This window comes from Rhinichthys klamathensis, unplaced genomic scaffold (genome assembly GCF_029890125.1).
Source record: "Rhinichthys klamathensis goyatoka isolate OS25496 unplaced genomic scaffold, OSU_Roscu_1.1 h1tg000721l_1, whole genome shotgun sequence".
NCBI lineage: Eukaryota > Metazoa > Chordata > Actinopteri > Cypriniformes > Leuciscidae > Rhinichthys > Rhinichthys klamathensis.
Window position 1 is genome coordinate 209,876 of NW_026607136.1, and position 15,998 is coordinate 225,873.

The 15,998-nt window shown below is 39.5% G+C and overlaps 1 protein-coding gene across 1 annotated transcript; it reads right to left on the minus strand.

The window, feature by feature from the left end:
• Window positions 1–62: 62 nt before the first annotated feature.
• hid1b (HID1 domain containing b) lies at window positions 63–15,905 on the minus strand. The gene is made up of 19 exons (XM_056242315.1): window positions 15,788–15,905; window positions 14,896–15,045; window positions 13,944–14,114; window positions 13,326–13,439; window positions 12,396–12,502; window positions 11,884–11,997; window positions 11,551–11,809; window positions 10,232–10,288; window positions 9,968–10,108; window positions 9,521–9,611; window positions 9,150–9,301; window positions 8,441–8,519; window positions 7,868–8,032; window positions 6,953–7,195; window positions 3,547–3,695; window positions 3,380–3,460; window positions 2,543–2,634; window positions 1,492–1,650; window positions 63–155 (listed from the first exon to the last, which is right to left on the minus strand). The coding sequence occupies exons 1-19, from the start codon at window positions 15,851–15,853 to the stop codon at window positions 92–94; spliced, it is 2,454 nt and encodes an 817-aa protein (XP_056098290.1). The 5' UTR covers window positions 15,854–15,905; the 3' UTR covers window positions 63–91.
• Between the last annotated feature and the right edge of the window lie 93 nt (window positions 15,906–15,998).

A 15,998-nucleotide genomic window follows, 5' to 3' on the forward strand; every position in this document is an offset into this window, starting at 1 on the left:
TGGAGAGATAATGTGAAGTTAAATTCTTGCTTCTGAGTGTTTAGTTTGGAGGAACCGAATCAGTTCAGTTGAGTCGATTCTCTTGATGTCGTTAAATTCTCTGGATCTCAAACAGCTTGACATCAGTGTCGTACCAAACAGGAGGATCCACGTTACTAAAACAAGAAAAAAAGAAACTTTTATTATGTTTTATGAGATGTTAGCCACATGTGAATACATTCAAAACATCACAAAAATTAGTGCTGGGCAACGATTAATCACATCCAAAATAAAAGTTTGTGTTTACATAATATATGTGTGTGTACTGTATAATTATTTTGCATATATAAATACACACATGCATGTATATATTTAAGAAATATTTGCATGTATATAGAAATATAATTCTTACATATATACATGCATATGTGTGTATTTATATATACAAAATAATTATACACAGTACACACACATATTATGTAAACAACATTTTTTATTTTGGATGTGATTAATCGTTGCACAGCACTAAAAAATATATAATACTAGATTATATTAAAGGTATTGTAGGTAGAATTTTTTTAAAAAACTTTTTGCCAAATTTGTTTAAACTTTCTATATATATCAATGCATAATTAAAATGTAAGTACTCTGGAACAGAGAGTATAAAAATCGAGTGTCTGTAGTCCTCTCAGGGCTGTAATAAACACAGCTACTTATCTCCATTCACTTCCACCCCCTCCATTCTGGGCTCCTTCCAAAACCACGCCCCCAAAACACATGAACGCGCGATGCCGACAGCTCACAGCTGGAGGACGCGCTTACTAGCGCCGAGCGGAGAGGAGCAGTGCATGTAGTGACATCATGTCAGACTCACATGTAATAAAATACCTAACTTTATCATTATGAATATAAACAACTAACATGGCTGTTAATACTCACTATCAAGCTAGCATATCGATACTGTTAAAGTTTAAAATATATTGAGTTTGATTCGTTAACGAGCTAGTAACATAAAGCAAAGCTAAAAACAGGTTGCATTGATACACGTTTTCCCATTACAATCAGTTACACTGTGATGAAGGTGAATTTTGTGTAAGATTCATAACATATACGCCGTGTTTTGCATGTAATTGTGTCTCTTACTAGTCTCTTACCCTCCTCGAGTCAAACGAGTGCGCGCATGTGGGCAGCGCATGTAGCAGCGGGGGTGTTGCCATGGTTGCGAGAGAGTGACAGTCGCCTAAGCCAATCCTTTGTTTCGTCCCGGAAGGAAATAATGAGCTGTGTTTAGTGCAGATTAAACGGTCTAGAGTCACTCGATTTTTATACTCTTTTTATCAGAGTACTTACATTTTAATTATGCATTGATATATATAGAAAGTTTAAACAAATTTGGGAAAAAGTTTTTTAGACCAAAAACGACCTACCCAACCTTTAAATGAAATTGACTTTGTATTCATGCTTATTGATTCCGTGTGTGTCCTGTAGAGGGAGACGGAGAGCAGAGCTCACCGTAAGTAGATGATGCCCCACATGTAGGTGCGGAACCACAGAGCCGTGCCCTCGTTGGCCTGGTACTTGCGGATGAGGATGGGATGAGGAACCGGCAGCAAACCCACCAGAGTGCCGTGCTGAAGGAACTGCAGGATCTCAGACTCATCCGTCAAACCTCTGCGAGAACAACAAGAGTCTCTCAGTCAAGACAGTGCTGCGGGATCACGTATCGTTGAAGGCCAAAACCCAGAGACAAGTTAGCACTTTTGTTTCCATCGTCCCGAATCAATGGGTTTTTGGTTAAATGCCACTATAAACTATGAGATCACATCTGAGAAAATCTGTTCTTTAAACCTGGCTATAGGACTATGAAACATAAAAGACGATGTAAATTGAAGCAATATATCAGATTCTGCACTATTTCTATAAAATGTATTAAATGTATGATGATTTTTGGAAACATCATGCTGGAGATCATGATGTGTGTGTGTGTGTGTATGTGTGTGTGTTGCCTGAGTGTGTGTGAGTGAGTGAGTGTATGTGTGTGTGTGAGTCTGAGTGTATGTGTGTGTGTATGTGTGCGAGTTTGTGTGTGTGTGTGTGTGTGAGTGAGAGTGAGTGCGTGTATGTGTGAGTGAGAGTGTGGGTGTGTGTGTGTGTGTGAGAGTGTGTGTGTGAGAGAGTGTATATGTGTGCGAGTCTGAGTGTATGTGTGTGCATATGTGTGTGAGTATGTGTGCATGTGTGTGAGTCTGAGTGAGTGTGTATGTGTGAGTGAGAGTGTGGGTGTGTGTGGGTGTGTGTGTGTGTGTGTGAGTGTGTGTGAGAGAGTGTGAGAGTGTGTGTGTATGTGTGCGAGTCAGAGTGTATGTGTGTGTATGTGTGTGAGTATGTGTGTGTATGTGTGAGTGAGAGTGAGAGTGTGAGTGTGAGTGAGAGTGTGTGAGTGAGTGAGTGAGTGAGTGAGTGAGTGAGTGAGTGAGTGAGTGAGTGAGTGAGTGAGTGAGTGAGTGAGTGAGTGAGTGAGAGAGAGAGAGAGAGAGAGTGTGTGTGTGTGTGTGTGTCTCACCTGTCTATGCAGATTTTCTCCACCTGAGGCACCAGCACCTGCAGGAGTCTCATTATAGTCTGCAGAGGAAGTTTACTCTTCCAGGAGAGGACCTGACAGAGAGCATGAACAGATTGATAAACGCATTGAATGAATGAGGCATTTATATAGCGCTTTCATATGTACTACTGTACACCCAAAGCGCTTTACAACCATATCAGGGGTTCTCTCCTCAACCAGCACCAGTGTGAGCATCCACTTGGATGATGCGACGGCAGCCACAGTACAACGGCACCAGTGCGCTCACCACACACCAGCTATAGTTGGAGAGGAGAGAGAGTGATAGAGCCAATTCAGTGGATGGGGATTATTAGGAGGCCATGATTGGCAGGGGCCAATGGGTGGAATGTGGCCAGGACACCGGGGTTACAGCCCTACTCTTTACGAGAAGTGCCATGGGATTTTTAATGAACACAGAGAGTCAGGACCTCGGTTTAACGTCTCATCCGAAGGACGGTGCTCTTTGACAGTATAGTGTCCCCGTCACTATACTGGGGCGTTAGGACCCATACAGACCACAGGGTGAGCGCCCCCTGCTGGCCTCACTAACACCTCTTCCAGCAGCAACCTGGTTTTCTCAGGAGGTCTCCCATCCAGGTACTAACCAGGCTCAGCCCTGCTTAGCTTCAGTGGGCAACCAGTCTTGGGCTACAGGGTGATATGGCTGCTGCATTGGATGTGAGTGAGTGTTTTGGAGAGGAATATGCATAGCTATCCTTTCTAAAAATGTTCACAAATACTGTAGTGTACAGGAGGTCCTCACAAGCATTGGTCTATAGCTGAGGCTTCATGACTCACCCAGTCCGGAGCAGGAGTCCAGTCTGATGACGACGACACGCTTTTCTGACTCTTCAGATCACCATCCTCACTTAACGAATTCTAAATGATTAAAAAAAGAACATATTTTATTGATATAAACAGAACAAACAAACATAAATGCCAGAGGTCATCAAGTGATGCTGTACCTTGTCATCTTCACCTGAAGTCGCTTCAGCGTCTGGGACTCGTGTCTCAGAGCTGCGCTCTGATTGGCTGAGAGGCGAGTCACTGTTCTGCATTAACAGCGTAGATCCGTCCTCAGAAACCTGCGACGCTTCTGTTAGTTTGTCGATGCCTGCAACATAATGAACCAACTATATTTTTTATGCCATGTCATCAGTAAGGATATCTTTAACGAACAAAAAAAAAAAAGTCATACAAGTAACAAAAATTGTAAATTGACTAACTAAAATACATTCAGGAGATACTTTTGATCTTGAACATCTCAAGTATATCGATTTACTTTTGAAAACAATGAAGTGCAGTAATATATACGTTTAACGGTCATTCGAGTTTGACAAGGAAGATGGTGGTTCTTCACCTTTCAATAAAGAGGAATATGAATAAATATGAATCTTGAATGACCTGAACAGCAGCTAGTAGAAACAACATGATCATACCTATATTAGAACTAAAAATAAAAAAAAACTTAATTTTCGTGGCATTCATCCAATTCCATCTGCCACTTGTTATTATTATAAGAGTTTATTACTGTGCGAGACTTTTGCTCATGCATTTCAGAATGACAAAATTTAAGATGGTGTGAGATAAGATAGTCCCGGATAAATCGAGCGTCAGCGTCAGTTCTGGCAGGCCAGGTAGTCAAGCTGCTGCTTATGCTATTTGCTATCAACACTGTCCCGTCAGCTGATCTGCTCCAGCTGAGCTGCATTAGCTGGTTAACTCCCCTCGCTGTTCAATGGCCAAGCTCAAACAAGGCGCCTTATTTTAAGCTCATTCACCTTGCTCATACATGCTTGCTGCTCGCTCTGCTAGCTCGCTGCTCGCTTCTGCTGGCTCGCTGCTCGCTTCTGCTGCAATATTGACACAGGACGACGTGATTCATTCTCCATTCATCTCTGAAAATCTTCACGAAGCTAAGTTCCTTTTTAATATTCATTGCTAAAAGCTATCAGTGTGTTGGCAACATCCTTCTTGTTAATGCTATTCGTGTGGCATTTGGGCTTATCTAACTAATCGTTTTCATAAAAATGCTTATGCGATCATATTGGCTACGTGCGTTATCTGTTGTCATTGGCAACTGATCGCGTTGCTCACGCTGGCTTTTACCACTATGCAGCGCAGATTCAAACAGCTTGCTGTGATAGGAATTCACTTCTGCGGACTGCCTCCGGACCGTATACAGCTCATTCTTACGCATTGTCCAACAACTACGGCGGTGACACGTACTCGCTCCGGTTTAACCCTTTAAGCTATGGGGCGGTGGTTTCTGCTGCTTACGAACGATACCTCCGTCCCGATGTTCGGGATATTCTTGACGCCCAGAAGCCATGAGCTCAAGTCTCTGATTTGTTTCGTTAATAAAACACATTTGATCATTATTTTGCTCGCGCTCTGCTCAGTTAACGCCCCTGAATGCGCTATCAGCTGTTCATTTATTCATCTAGCTCGTTCTCAGAGGTGGATTAATCATCTATCCATAGAGCTTACACTGTAGACTGTCAAACAGTAAATACAGATAATCTAGGTAACAGCATGTTTTAGCTATTGCGGTCTTGATTAGTCATTTCAGTAATTAATCAATATTTTTACTATTATAAATCGCTAAATCAATATTTTTACTATTATAAATCGCTAAATTAGGGCGGCTCAGTCGACACCGTTCGAGACACTCAATTTTGTTTTGGGGGGAATAGCTCGTGTGGTCAAATAATCATCCTCTGTATCACAGAGGATTGCCAGGTGTGGTTTTGTTTGGGGGGATATTTTAGCTCTCACAGTCTAAAACTGTGTGAGCGTTCCCTAATGCTGCTGCTGCTGTCCTCTGACTCTCTGCTATTTCATGGTGCTCATGAAAGGTCAGAGGACTCCCTGAACAGAGCCATACCGCCAAATTTCAATTCAGGAACATCAACCTGTTTGCAATCTATTCAAATAATTCTTAATTATTTTGTCTGTGTGTTCTTGACTTAATGGACCTGACAGAAATCGAGCGTCAGCGTCAGTTCTGGCAGGCCAGGTAGTCAAGCTGCTGCTTATGCTATTTGCTATCAACACTGTCCCGTCAGCTGATCTGCTCCAGCTGAGCTGCATTAGCTGGTTAACTCCCCTCGCTGTTCAATGGCCAAGCTCAAACAAGGCGCCTTATTTTAAGCTCATTCACCTTGCTCATACATGCTTGCTGCTCGCTCTGCTAGCTCGCTGCTCGCTTCTGCTGGCTCGCTGCTCGCTCTGCTGCCCGCCACCTCCCCAGCTCCTCCTTATGCATAACGTGGCATTTGCTATGTCATGTTGCTGCTCTGTTCACAGGTGGATATTTTAGCTCTCACAGTCTAAAACTGTGTGAGCGTTCCCTAATGCTGCTGCTGCTGTCCTCTGACTCTCTGCTATTTCATGGTGCTCATGAAAGGTCAGAGGACTCCCTGAACAGAGCCATACCGCCAAATTTCAATTCAGGAACATCAACCTGTTTGCAATCTATTCAAATAATTCTTAATTATTTTGTCTGTGTGTTCTTGACTTAATGGACCTGACAGAACTGGACTAACCGGTGGACCAATCACATGAGTGTTTTGATGAGCATCATGGAATTTATTCGGTAAATGTGTTTCCATCATAGTTTACTGTATATACATGTCTTGTTACCTGCAAGATGTTATGTGCAGTTTGCATCCATCATATTTTTATGCAATATCCCTAAATTTGAGATGGTTCTCACTGCAGAACAAGAAATCCAGGGGGAGGAGTTGAATCCAGATCCAACTCCTCCCACCTTACATATACCTAAACTGGGGGGTAGGCAAGTTCGGTCCTAGAGAGCCGCTGTCCTGCAAAATTTAGTTCCAACCCTAATCAAACACACCTGAACAAGCTAATCAATGTCTTCAGGATTACTAAGGCTATAGGCAGGAGAGGTTTTTCTCAGTGTTGGAGCTAAACTCTGCAGGACAGCGGCTCTCTAGGACCGAACTTGCCTACCCCTGAAACCTACCCATCTCCGCCCCCTGATCCCTAACCCCACCCCTATTCCTACCCATCTCCACCCCTTACATCTGGATCCAACTCCACCCCCTGGATCTCCTGTACTGCAATGAGGTGCTACTGCTAAATTCTCTTAAAGACATGTGGATGGAAACAACTTAATAATCAGGGGTGGAAAGCTCAGTTCCTGGAGGACCACAGCCCTGCAGAGTTTAGCTTCAACCCCATTTAAACACACCAGATCCAGCTGATCTATTTGAAAACTACAGGTATGTGTGTTTTGTCATGTTTGGGTGTATAGGACTGTGGCCATCCAGGGGTTTGACAACACGATACCGAGGGTAAATGGTGCAACTGTGTGTATTTATATAGAGAAAGTGGGTTTCGTACGTGGTATGGCCTTCAAGCTTGCGTTCAGAGTGCCCGTTTGAACCGGTGTGGTTTTATATGGCTTCTCACTGCAGGTGGCGCTGTAGGGGCTGTTGGTCTCCATGAAGACGGCATTATGGGTGCTGTTGCTCCTGCTCTTCCTCTGCAGAGCTTTCTGGATTGAGCTGGCGTCGGTGGGCAGGTTCGCCAGCTGGTGGAAGAGGTTGCGCTTGCGGATGATGCCGTACACCAGGTTAAAGTTACCTGATTACACAGATGAATACAAATGCATGATGTAAATTAAAATCGCCATGCTCCTTAAATATGTCATTCTATCCACCTATTTTGCAACATTGAAGGAAGCGATCTACTTTGAAAATCTGTGAAATTTACACTTAAGAACTGAATCAACAATGAACTGACTTAAGCTGAATAATGACACCTTTGTCTTTAAGAGCTGCTTTACAGCATAAATTAAAATGTTCTCATATTTTCTATTATTTTCCTGTTTATTACTGTGAAGCTGCTTTGAAACAGCATTGTCTAAAGCACTGTAGAAATAAAAGGTGACTTGACTTTAAATGTGCAAGACTTCTGATTTATTAGTGCTAACTAGAAGAAAAGTGCAGTGAATGGTAAAACTATTTTGCAATATGAAGAAGCAAAACAGACGGTTTTCATTTGTACAAGTAAAATAACTGGACACAAATGACTATGGAAGACTCACACATTCAAGTTAGAAATGCATCTGCTGAACGTTAATTTTTTTTAAGGATTGTGTACCAAGGCTTGCTGTAGAAAGCATGCTATATGCTAAAATGATTTGCATTCAATAATTACACTTTAGTCACTTCCACTTTTTTAATGTTATTAGTCATTTAAATGCAGAACTGTGCAGACTGTATTTACAACAGCGATGCAGCTTCAAACTCTCACCATCGAACTGGTACTGAATGACGTTGTTAAAAACTTCTAGCAAGAAGAAAACCAGGTGGTGGTTAGCAGGTGAGAAGAACAGGAACCAGGTGTTGGAGAAAACCTCCAGCAGGTGTAGTAGTTTGTTGGCCGCTACCATAGACAGACTTTTCAGGTAAGGAGACACTGAAACAACAACAGAAACGATCCATCAGGAAATAAAACAATCTCTCAAAACTAGGGCTGTCAAACGATTAATCGCATCCAAAATAAAAGTTTGTGTTTACATAATATACGTGTGTGTACTGTGTTTAATTATTTTTAATACATAAATACCCACACATGCATGTGTATTTAAGAAATATTTGCATGTATATAGACTGAATGTAGCCTATATATAATGTATATTTTATATAAACATAAACATTTTATATATAAATAACATTTTTCTTAAATATATACAAAATAATTATACACAGTACACACACATATATTATGTAAACACAAACGTTTATTTTGGATGCGATTAATGGTGATTAATCGTTTGACAGCCCTACTCAAAACATATGCTTTTCTCTGAGCAAACGCACTTACCATTGACTATAACAGTGAGAAGACAATCATACAGGGGCTGCAATCGCTGATGGCCACTGGTGATGATCTTATGGAAAACCTGTCGATCAAAGGAAGAATTATTTTATATTTCAATTCAAATCAGTTCTTAAATCTCATTAGCTTATCTTCATCAAGGATGTACTTCTTAGAAATAATCATGATGCACTAAGTTTTAAAATGCATGTGCAAATGAGATTTGAGAGCTAATGGGAGGACAAATTAAAGGGATACTCCACCCAAAAATGAAAATTCTGTCATCATTTACTCACCCTCAAGTTGTTGCAAACCTGTATCAGTTTCTTTCTTCTGCTGAACACAAATGAAGATAATATTTTAAAGAACGATTGGGATCAAACAGTTGTTTGGCACCATTGACTTCCATAGTAGAAAAATAAATAAAAAAATACTATGAAAGTCAAATGGTGCCAAAGTTCCAATCGTTCTTCAAAATATCTTCCTTTGTGTTCATCAGGAGAAAGAAACTCATACAGGTTTGCAACAACTTGAGGGTGAGTAAATGATGACAGCATTTTCATTTTTGGGTGGAGTATCCCTTTAAATCTGTGAATAACTCACACAAATAGTGAAAAAAAAGTGCACAAATCATTTGGCCTAATGTTATGATGCTTTTATTGTATTACTTTGTGGCTTTTAAACCATCTTCAATAGCAAAGGCAGATGCATGTACCACTATCAGCAGGTCGGCGTGAGTCCCAGCGAACACTGAAATATCCATTGGCACACGCACACAGTACGGCTTATTCAGACGCACCCCGAAATTCCTCTCTCCGCTTAACAGCAACAAGATGAACACGCCGATATGCACCAGACCGACACGTGCTGCGAACACATGCATGTGCACACTCACACATATGCCTAGATTTCACACATCCACAGTTTATAAAATAAGACACCACTTAAAATGGGAAATACATTTTAATAGATCAGAAACAAAATACTTTTCCAATTCATCATATTATTTAACAAATAAAAGTGTCTCTCAATGTACAGGTAAAATATGGATGAATTTATGTTGTACGTGTCACACCGGATACTCACACTGATTGGCACGAGCGTCATTCAGATAGAACAGAATTGGCACCAGAATATCCAGCACATCACTGCTCTTCAACACGTAGAACAGGAACTTCTGAAACACAGATGAAGAAACGTCAAGGTCTACACTGTACAGGAATATACATGCAGTTGCTGGAAGCACAGAGCTGAAAAAGTATTCAAAACACAATTAAATGTAAAAGAACTGCTAAAGAAAAAACATCTGAAGAACAGAGCAAGGCCATGCCGTGTCAGTAGTCTTGAATTTTTATACCAATTTGTTATATAAATGAAAATGTATTTTATTTAATATTTTATTTTTATTTTAAATAATGTATTTTTGCTTTAAGTTTTATTTTCAATACAAATTTATTTTATTTCATACTTTATCTTATTTTAATAGCATTTTCATATTTTATTAAAAAAAAATAAAAAAAAAATAGGTGGCACCTTGTTGAGGTCACAGAGTTTCCAGAAAAGCACCAGCAGCTCTTGATCAAACTGGATCTTCTTGCAGGAATGGGGCAGGTACGTCTGCATCAGGGGGTTGTTGAGCAGCCGGCCGACTCCTCGCAAGATTAAATGAAAATCCTACAGGCAAAAAAAGATATGGTATTATTCTTACAGTGAAGCATTATTCTTATAATGGTAATGTGTGAGAATACTGATCATTTGTAAGGTAGGATGGGGTTGTGAAGTGTTTACATGTCTCACCTCTTCTCTATGAATTCGAGACAGGTAGTTTACAAACAGGTTTTCTCCTCTTGTTGCCTGAAACATTTCATCAAGTTAAATCTGATCCTCAATCGGAGCGTTTGAAATACTCAACTATCATAATACCAAACACATGCTCCCTTTCAAAACCCATCAGGCCGCTTAGACAGCATTCTTGGGAATCACAGACATGCTTTGTTTCGGGCTCAAATGTCCTGAAAATTATACTACCACGGAAATATGTTCACATTACATGTAGGATGCCAACAATAACTGTTTTATGCAGCACTGAATCAAAAAATATTTGTACTATTTTAACAGATATTTGTATTTACTACAGCATGCATAGGTTGTGCTTACAGTTTACCGCATGTTTCATTCATCGAGTGGCATTCAGTTATCATCTAGCAAATAAATAGTTATTTTGCGTTTCATTTCACGTATTTTCTTCTTAACTTCTGGGAAGTCATCAAAATTGACATCTAGCATTGTGTGATTATACTGCCTAAAAAATAGTGAACTGCATTGTGATATCAAAAGCGATATACTGTATACTTTTTATCAAATTTCAACTGCTTGATTGTATTGTCACAAAAATGACTAATATTATCACCCAATTCGTATCTGTTAAATGCAACTAAGGCATGAAGATATTAAGATATCACAAACATTATCATCATGATTTTCAGTAAAGCTGCTTTGAAACAATGTGCATTGTGAAAAACGCTATACAAATACATTTGATTTGATATGGCATGTAGGCCTGTCACAATTATTGTTTAATCATTTGATTGTGGTTATTCGATCTAATCACAATTATTTGAGATAACTACAATAATTGTGCAGTTTAAATTTCAATCACAGTTTGCCAAAGAATATAATAAAAAAAATCACTGTTGTAAAATACATAAAGATAGTCAAAGGTTTTCCTTCATACGAAATTAAGGTTTGTGGGTTTAATAATCAGAATTTATTATATAAATATTAATTTTCAGAGCTTTAAATGGTCTGTTTTGGTAATTTTTTTTATAATTTATTATAGAATTTCCAAGTAAAAATGTTTTATGAGACTTCACCTGTAAGTGACGAACAAAATCGAATAAAATCATAAATCGCAATTATTTGTATGACAATTACTCGTCAGCACGAAATTCATGATCGTTAGAGGCCTAATGGTACACTACGCATTGCTTTTACTAAATGTGGAAGGTCATTATCCACACATACAGAAAATTCACATACTATACACAACAACAAACATAGATATGACATAGACATGCTGTTCTGAACACAGCCATAGCACTTGTGTGCGTCGTTACCTTGCATCCTTCAGTCGTTGTGTTCTTGTTGTAATCGGCAGAGCCGGTGTCAGTGTTCGAGCTCGGGTTCAGGCTGGCGTTTGTGATAGTGCCATCGACAAGCTCTTGCTCCAGTGAGACGATCAGAGTCTGCAGGGCCAGCTCCGCTAGCGCCCCCCGCTGGTCAGAGAACATCAGGTGATTGTACGGGACACCGTACCCGACAGGGTCATACGCACACACCACGTTAAGAAGAGAGGTGAAGAGCGGCAGCGCATGTCTGAGACAGAGAGAGCACACTTTAATTGTGATGTAGCACAACCAATGAGAATAAATGAGCCGGGATGTGGTTACCGGTTTTCTCTAGAGCAAAAGAACGAGACCCATGGGTTGAGCGCGTGCGTGTCAGATGGAGACTGATACATTTCTTCTGAGAAACATGTCAATAAAAGCTTCAATAACTCTGCCCTGAGAGAGAGAGAGAAACAGAGAGTTAATTTAATTAGCAAGGATGCATTTAATTAATCATTAATGACAGTTTATAATTTATAATGTTAAAAAAGATTTTGTTCTTTTGAACGCTCTATTCATCAAAGAATCCCGAATAAAAAAATGCATCACTGTTTCCACAAAGATATAAAGCAGCACAAATGTTTTTAGCATTGATAATAAGCAGCAAATCCTCATATTAGAGTGATTTCTGAAGGATCATGTGACACTGAAGACTGGAGTAATGATGCTGAACATTCAGCTTTGATCACAGGAATAAATTACAGTTTAAAATTGTAATAATAGTTCACAATATTACTGTTTTTACTGTATTTTTACAGACTTGATGGGCAGAATGAAGTGGTCGGATCTCTGACCTGTTGGAATCATAGGTGTGATTGAGAGGCGGAGCCTGAGCAAAGCCAACGCCAGCTTCCCAGATCAACTCACAGCTGTCTATAGACTGGATATCAGCAGCACCATCCTACACACACACACACATATTATATACATATTTATAAACACATACATTATAGAGAGAGAGTCTGCAAGGTTATACATTGAAACAAATAGGTGTAGGATTTACTCTGAAACAATGAGCACGTCTGAGGAAATCTAATTATTGGGTTTGACAAAGTCCAATACCATTGATGTTATTATGAGATACTTGCGATCTACTAGTAAACTACACATCAAAAAGCAGAGCTATTGTTGTCTGTCATAAAAAGCTCATTAAAATCAATTTCAAATCTATTAATATATATATAAAAATAAAAATAGTAAATATGACTAAAATTTTGTAAAAACAAGTACTAAATATTGAATTTTTTAATTTGCAAATCATGTGACATTAGAGAACCGTGAACATGCAAATGTATGGTCAAATTATTGAACTACTAACTTAAAATCTCAGGAGTACTTCATGTTAATATTTAATGCGAAAAACTGTTCAGCTGATAAAATGTTTGTGAATCACGCAGAAAACAAACATGCTGATACAATCTTTACACTAAATGCAGTCTAAGTTGCTTTGGATAAAAGCAAATCTGCCAAATGCATAAAATGTAAATGTCAACACATTTTCTACAGATTTCTTTAGAGTTGTCTGTGCAATTTGGGAGACTGCCTTGCCATTCTTATTTAAAAGAAGAACCATTTTGTTGAATGGTGGCTTACAGTATTATTATTAAAACATAAACTGCAGCCGGTCACTTCAGATTCATCATGAATCTGAGTGTCTGTTTCTGCCTTAGCAGGAGGTTCTTGGCCAGAATAAGTAATGATGATGGAGATGGAGAGGGTTATACCGCAGTGGTCCTGCAGTGGCTCTCGACAGTGAAGTCTGGACAGAAGAGCAGGTCAGATACAGCTGTGAGGAGAGACTCCGCCAGCGGCCGGGTGGACTCGTCATCGCCTTCATCCTGCGGCAGCAAAATATGTCAGTCTGCAACTCATGCTTTTAATCACAAACGCAGTAAATTCATGTTTTTTTTCCACACAGTACTTGGAAACAACCTTGTCTAACCAGTGCTTTAGGAGCTATTGGCTTTCTGAAGAGTTTCATACACACAATCACATCATCAATACACTCATTCTGCTCTCTTCATCTCTTTAATCACATGATATTTAATACGCCGTCGTTCTTTCAGACAGTCACAATCAGAGCAGTGTTCAGGCTGGTAACAGGAGACTGTTAAAATGCACTGGAGAACAAACTCTCTCTCTCTCTCACACACACACACAGCGCATGCTTTAAAGTGCATGCAAGGCAAACGTTTTCAGTGCTTCTTCTTAAAACCTGCTTGCACAGCTCGTGCACGCTCTGGGAGGGTGTGCATACTTATGCACTGCATAATCAACCATTTGGAGAACTTTATTAATCACACTGAAAGCAATGATGAGAAATCCCTCAGTGAAATACTCACAACAGACTTGCCCACTTTTGGCACGGTGGACCAGAAGAAACCACGCCAGTCCGGATCCTCAAAGATGTACGGCAGAATCCGAGTCAACAGACGAGTGCAGCTCAGTACGGTCTGTCTGTCTCTCTCACACACACAGCCCGAGTCTGCGTTCAACACGAGCCTTTCCACTGCCTGCAACACACACACACACACACACACACACACACACACACACACGCACGCACGCACGCACGCACGCACGCACGCACGCACGTAATGATTACTTCTTAAATTCATTTAAATTTATAACTCATGACTTCTCAAAAATAGTCCAAATTTGTGAAACCTACATATTAAAAAACCATCATTAATATTATTCTGGAATATATTTATTTAACTTGCATAAACTAACTTTTCATGCTACAGTGGTTCATTAATATGCATGCATAGTCATGTTTATCAACAAAATCCCCAAAGTGTGAGATATGGGAAAGACAAAAAAAAGATAAGAGTCATGCATTACATTATGTGTTAAGCCTCAGTTGATACCTGGGTCAAAATGGACCCGAATGCAAAAAGTGGCACTTTATGCAAATGCAAAATGCAAAAAGAACATAATGCGACAAAAGTAAAGCAGTATGTCCAAATTCACAGAACTCATAAAAAAGTAGGCTAAAAGTACACAGATGACCTACTACTTCCGGCGAGATTAATATCTTTAATACTCTGGACTCTTTAATATCCCATGAGGCCACGGGAGAGGATTTGTGAATGGCAGTGAAGCGAAAACTGATGCTGGTAGTTACATGATAATCGCAGCATGGCGAATGTAGTACATCCGAATTACATTCATACTACACACATGCATAGCATACTATATAGAACATACTTTTTTTAGTGGTTAAGTAATTACTTATTAAAAATAAGTACTTACTCAAGAGAGTATGCGATTTCGAACGCAGCCATAATTTACCTTGAAACAGAGGGTTGCCAGATTGGACGGAGATTCCTCTCTCACAGCACGGATCTCAGCGGCAGGAACTAGAGCAAAAATATCCTGCGCCGTCAAGTCGACGTCAGTCCAGAACTGGTCCCAGAACACATCATCAGAGGCCTCTACGGGCTGTAAAAATCACACACGAGGCAATTTTCATAAGTTAAAATTAATAAAAGCACAACAATCCAATAAAAGTTTTGAGATGGGATTTAGTGACTGTCTGTGGACATCTTCCCTTATACCTTTTTCCCATCACATCTTGCCCTTTAATTGTCATTAAAATCATAAAAAAAGCAAAAGCAAATTAAATGCAAAGCATGTTAATGGCCCTGAATTCTTCATTTTCTTTATTCAAAATATAATATATACTTTTCTCACCAGTCTTTATTACAGGACAATGTAGATTATTATTTTAAATCCTTTACAAACAAGGCGTTTTTTTTAAACTGGGAAAATGTAAACAAAGCATCTCAGCTTAACCCTAAATGACCATCACCTGTAAAAACTCACTAATAAACGAGAACAACAGAGGTAATAAATGTAATGTAATAAAAACACAAACAGCATGACTGCACACAGCTGTCATCTGCATACATTTTCTGAGTCTCTCTCGTTTCGTTTCTGTGCATAATTTTGCATCATTTGACATACAATTATAGAATTAGGATTTAAAAACCTAACATTCAATATTAAACGAAAGATTACATTTCCAAACGGGTCTATAAAGTTTAACAATATGAGATTATAAGAAAAAGACATCAAGCGATAGTATTCCATCTGGTACACTTTAACAGCGTTTTGGAACATTTTTTAACTCTACACAAACATTTATACAAGTCACATATGTCAAATAAAAAGTAAACCTGACCTGTGTTTTGGTGGTAAGTTGAATCACCGCTTTTCTGAAGTGCAGTTTGGAGTCTGAATTCCCCATCTCACTCCGATCTGTCCACCGCGCACCTGTGGCGCAGGTGAACACGACGCCAAATTACCAATCCTACTAAAGCGAAGGTTTACTCATGAATATTGATTACGCCATGCTGACGTTGACCTTAATCTGGCTGGCGCATCCAATCACA

Bases quoted from the DNA above. Each gene is read 5' to 3' on its own strand.
- hid1b (XM_056242315.1), bottom strand. From the start codon at position 15,853: ATGGGGAATTCAGACTCCAAACTGCACTTCAGAAAAGCGGTGATTCAA. The intron at 9,612-9,967 runs GTGCCACCTATT...TCTGTGTTTCAG, and splicing joins AACTCTGTGACCTCAACAAG to AAGTTCCTGTTCTACGTGTT. The intron at 1,651-2,542 runs GTGAGACACACA...TTGTTCTCGCAG, and splicing joins GAGAAAATCTGCATAGACAG to AGGTTTGACGGATGAGTCTG.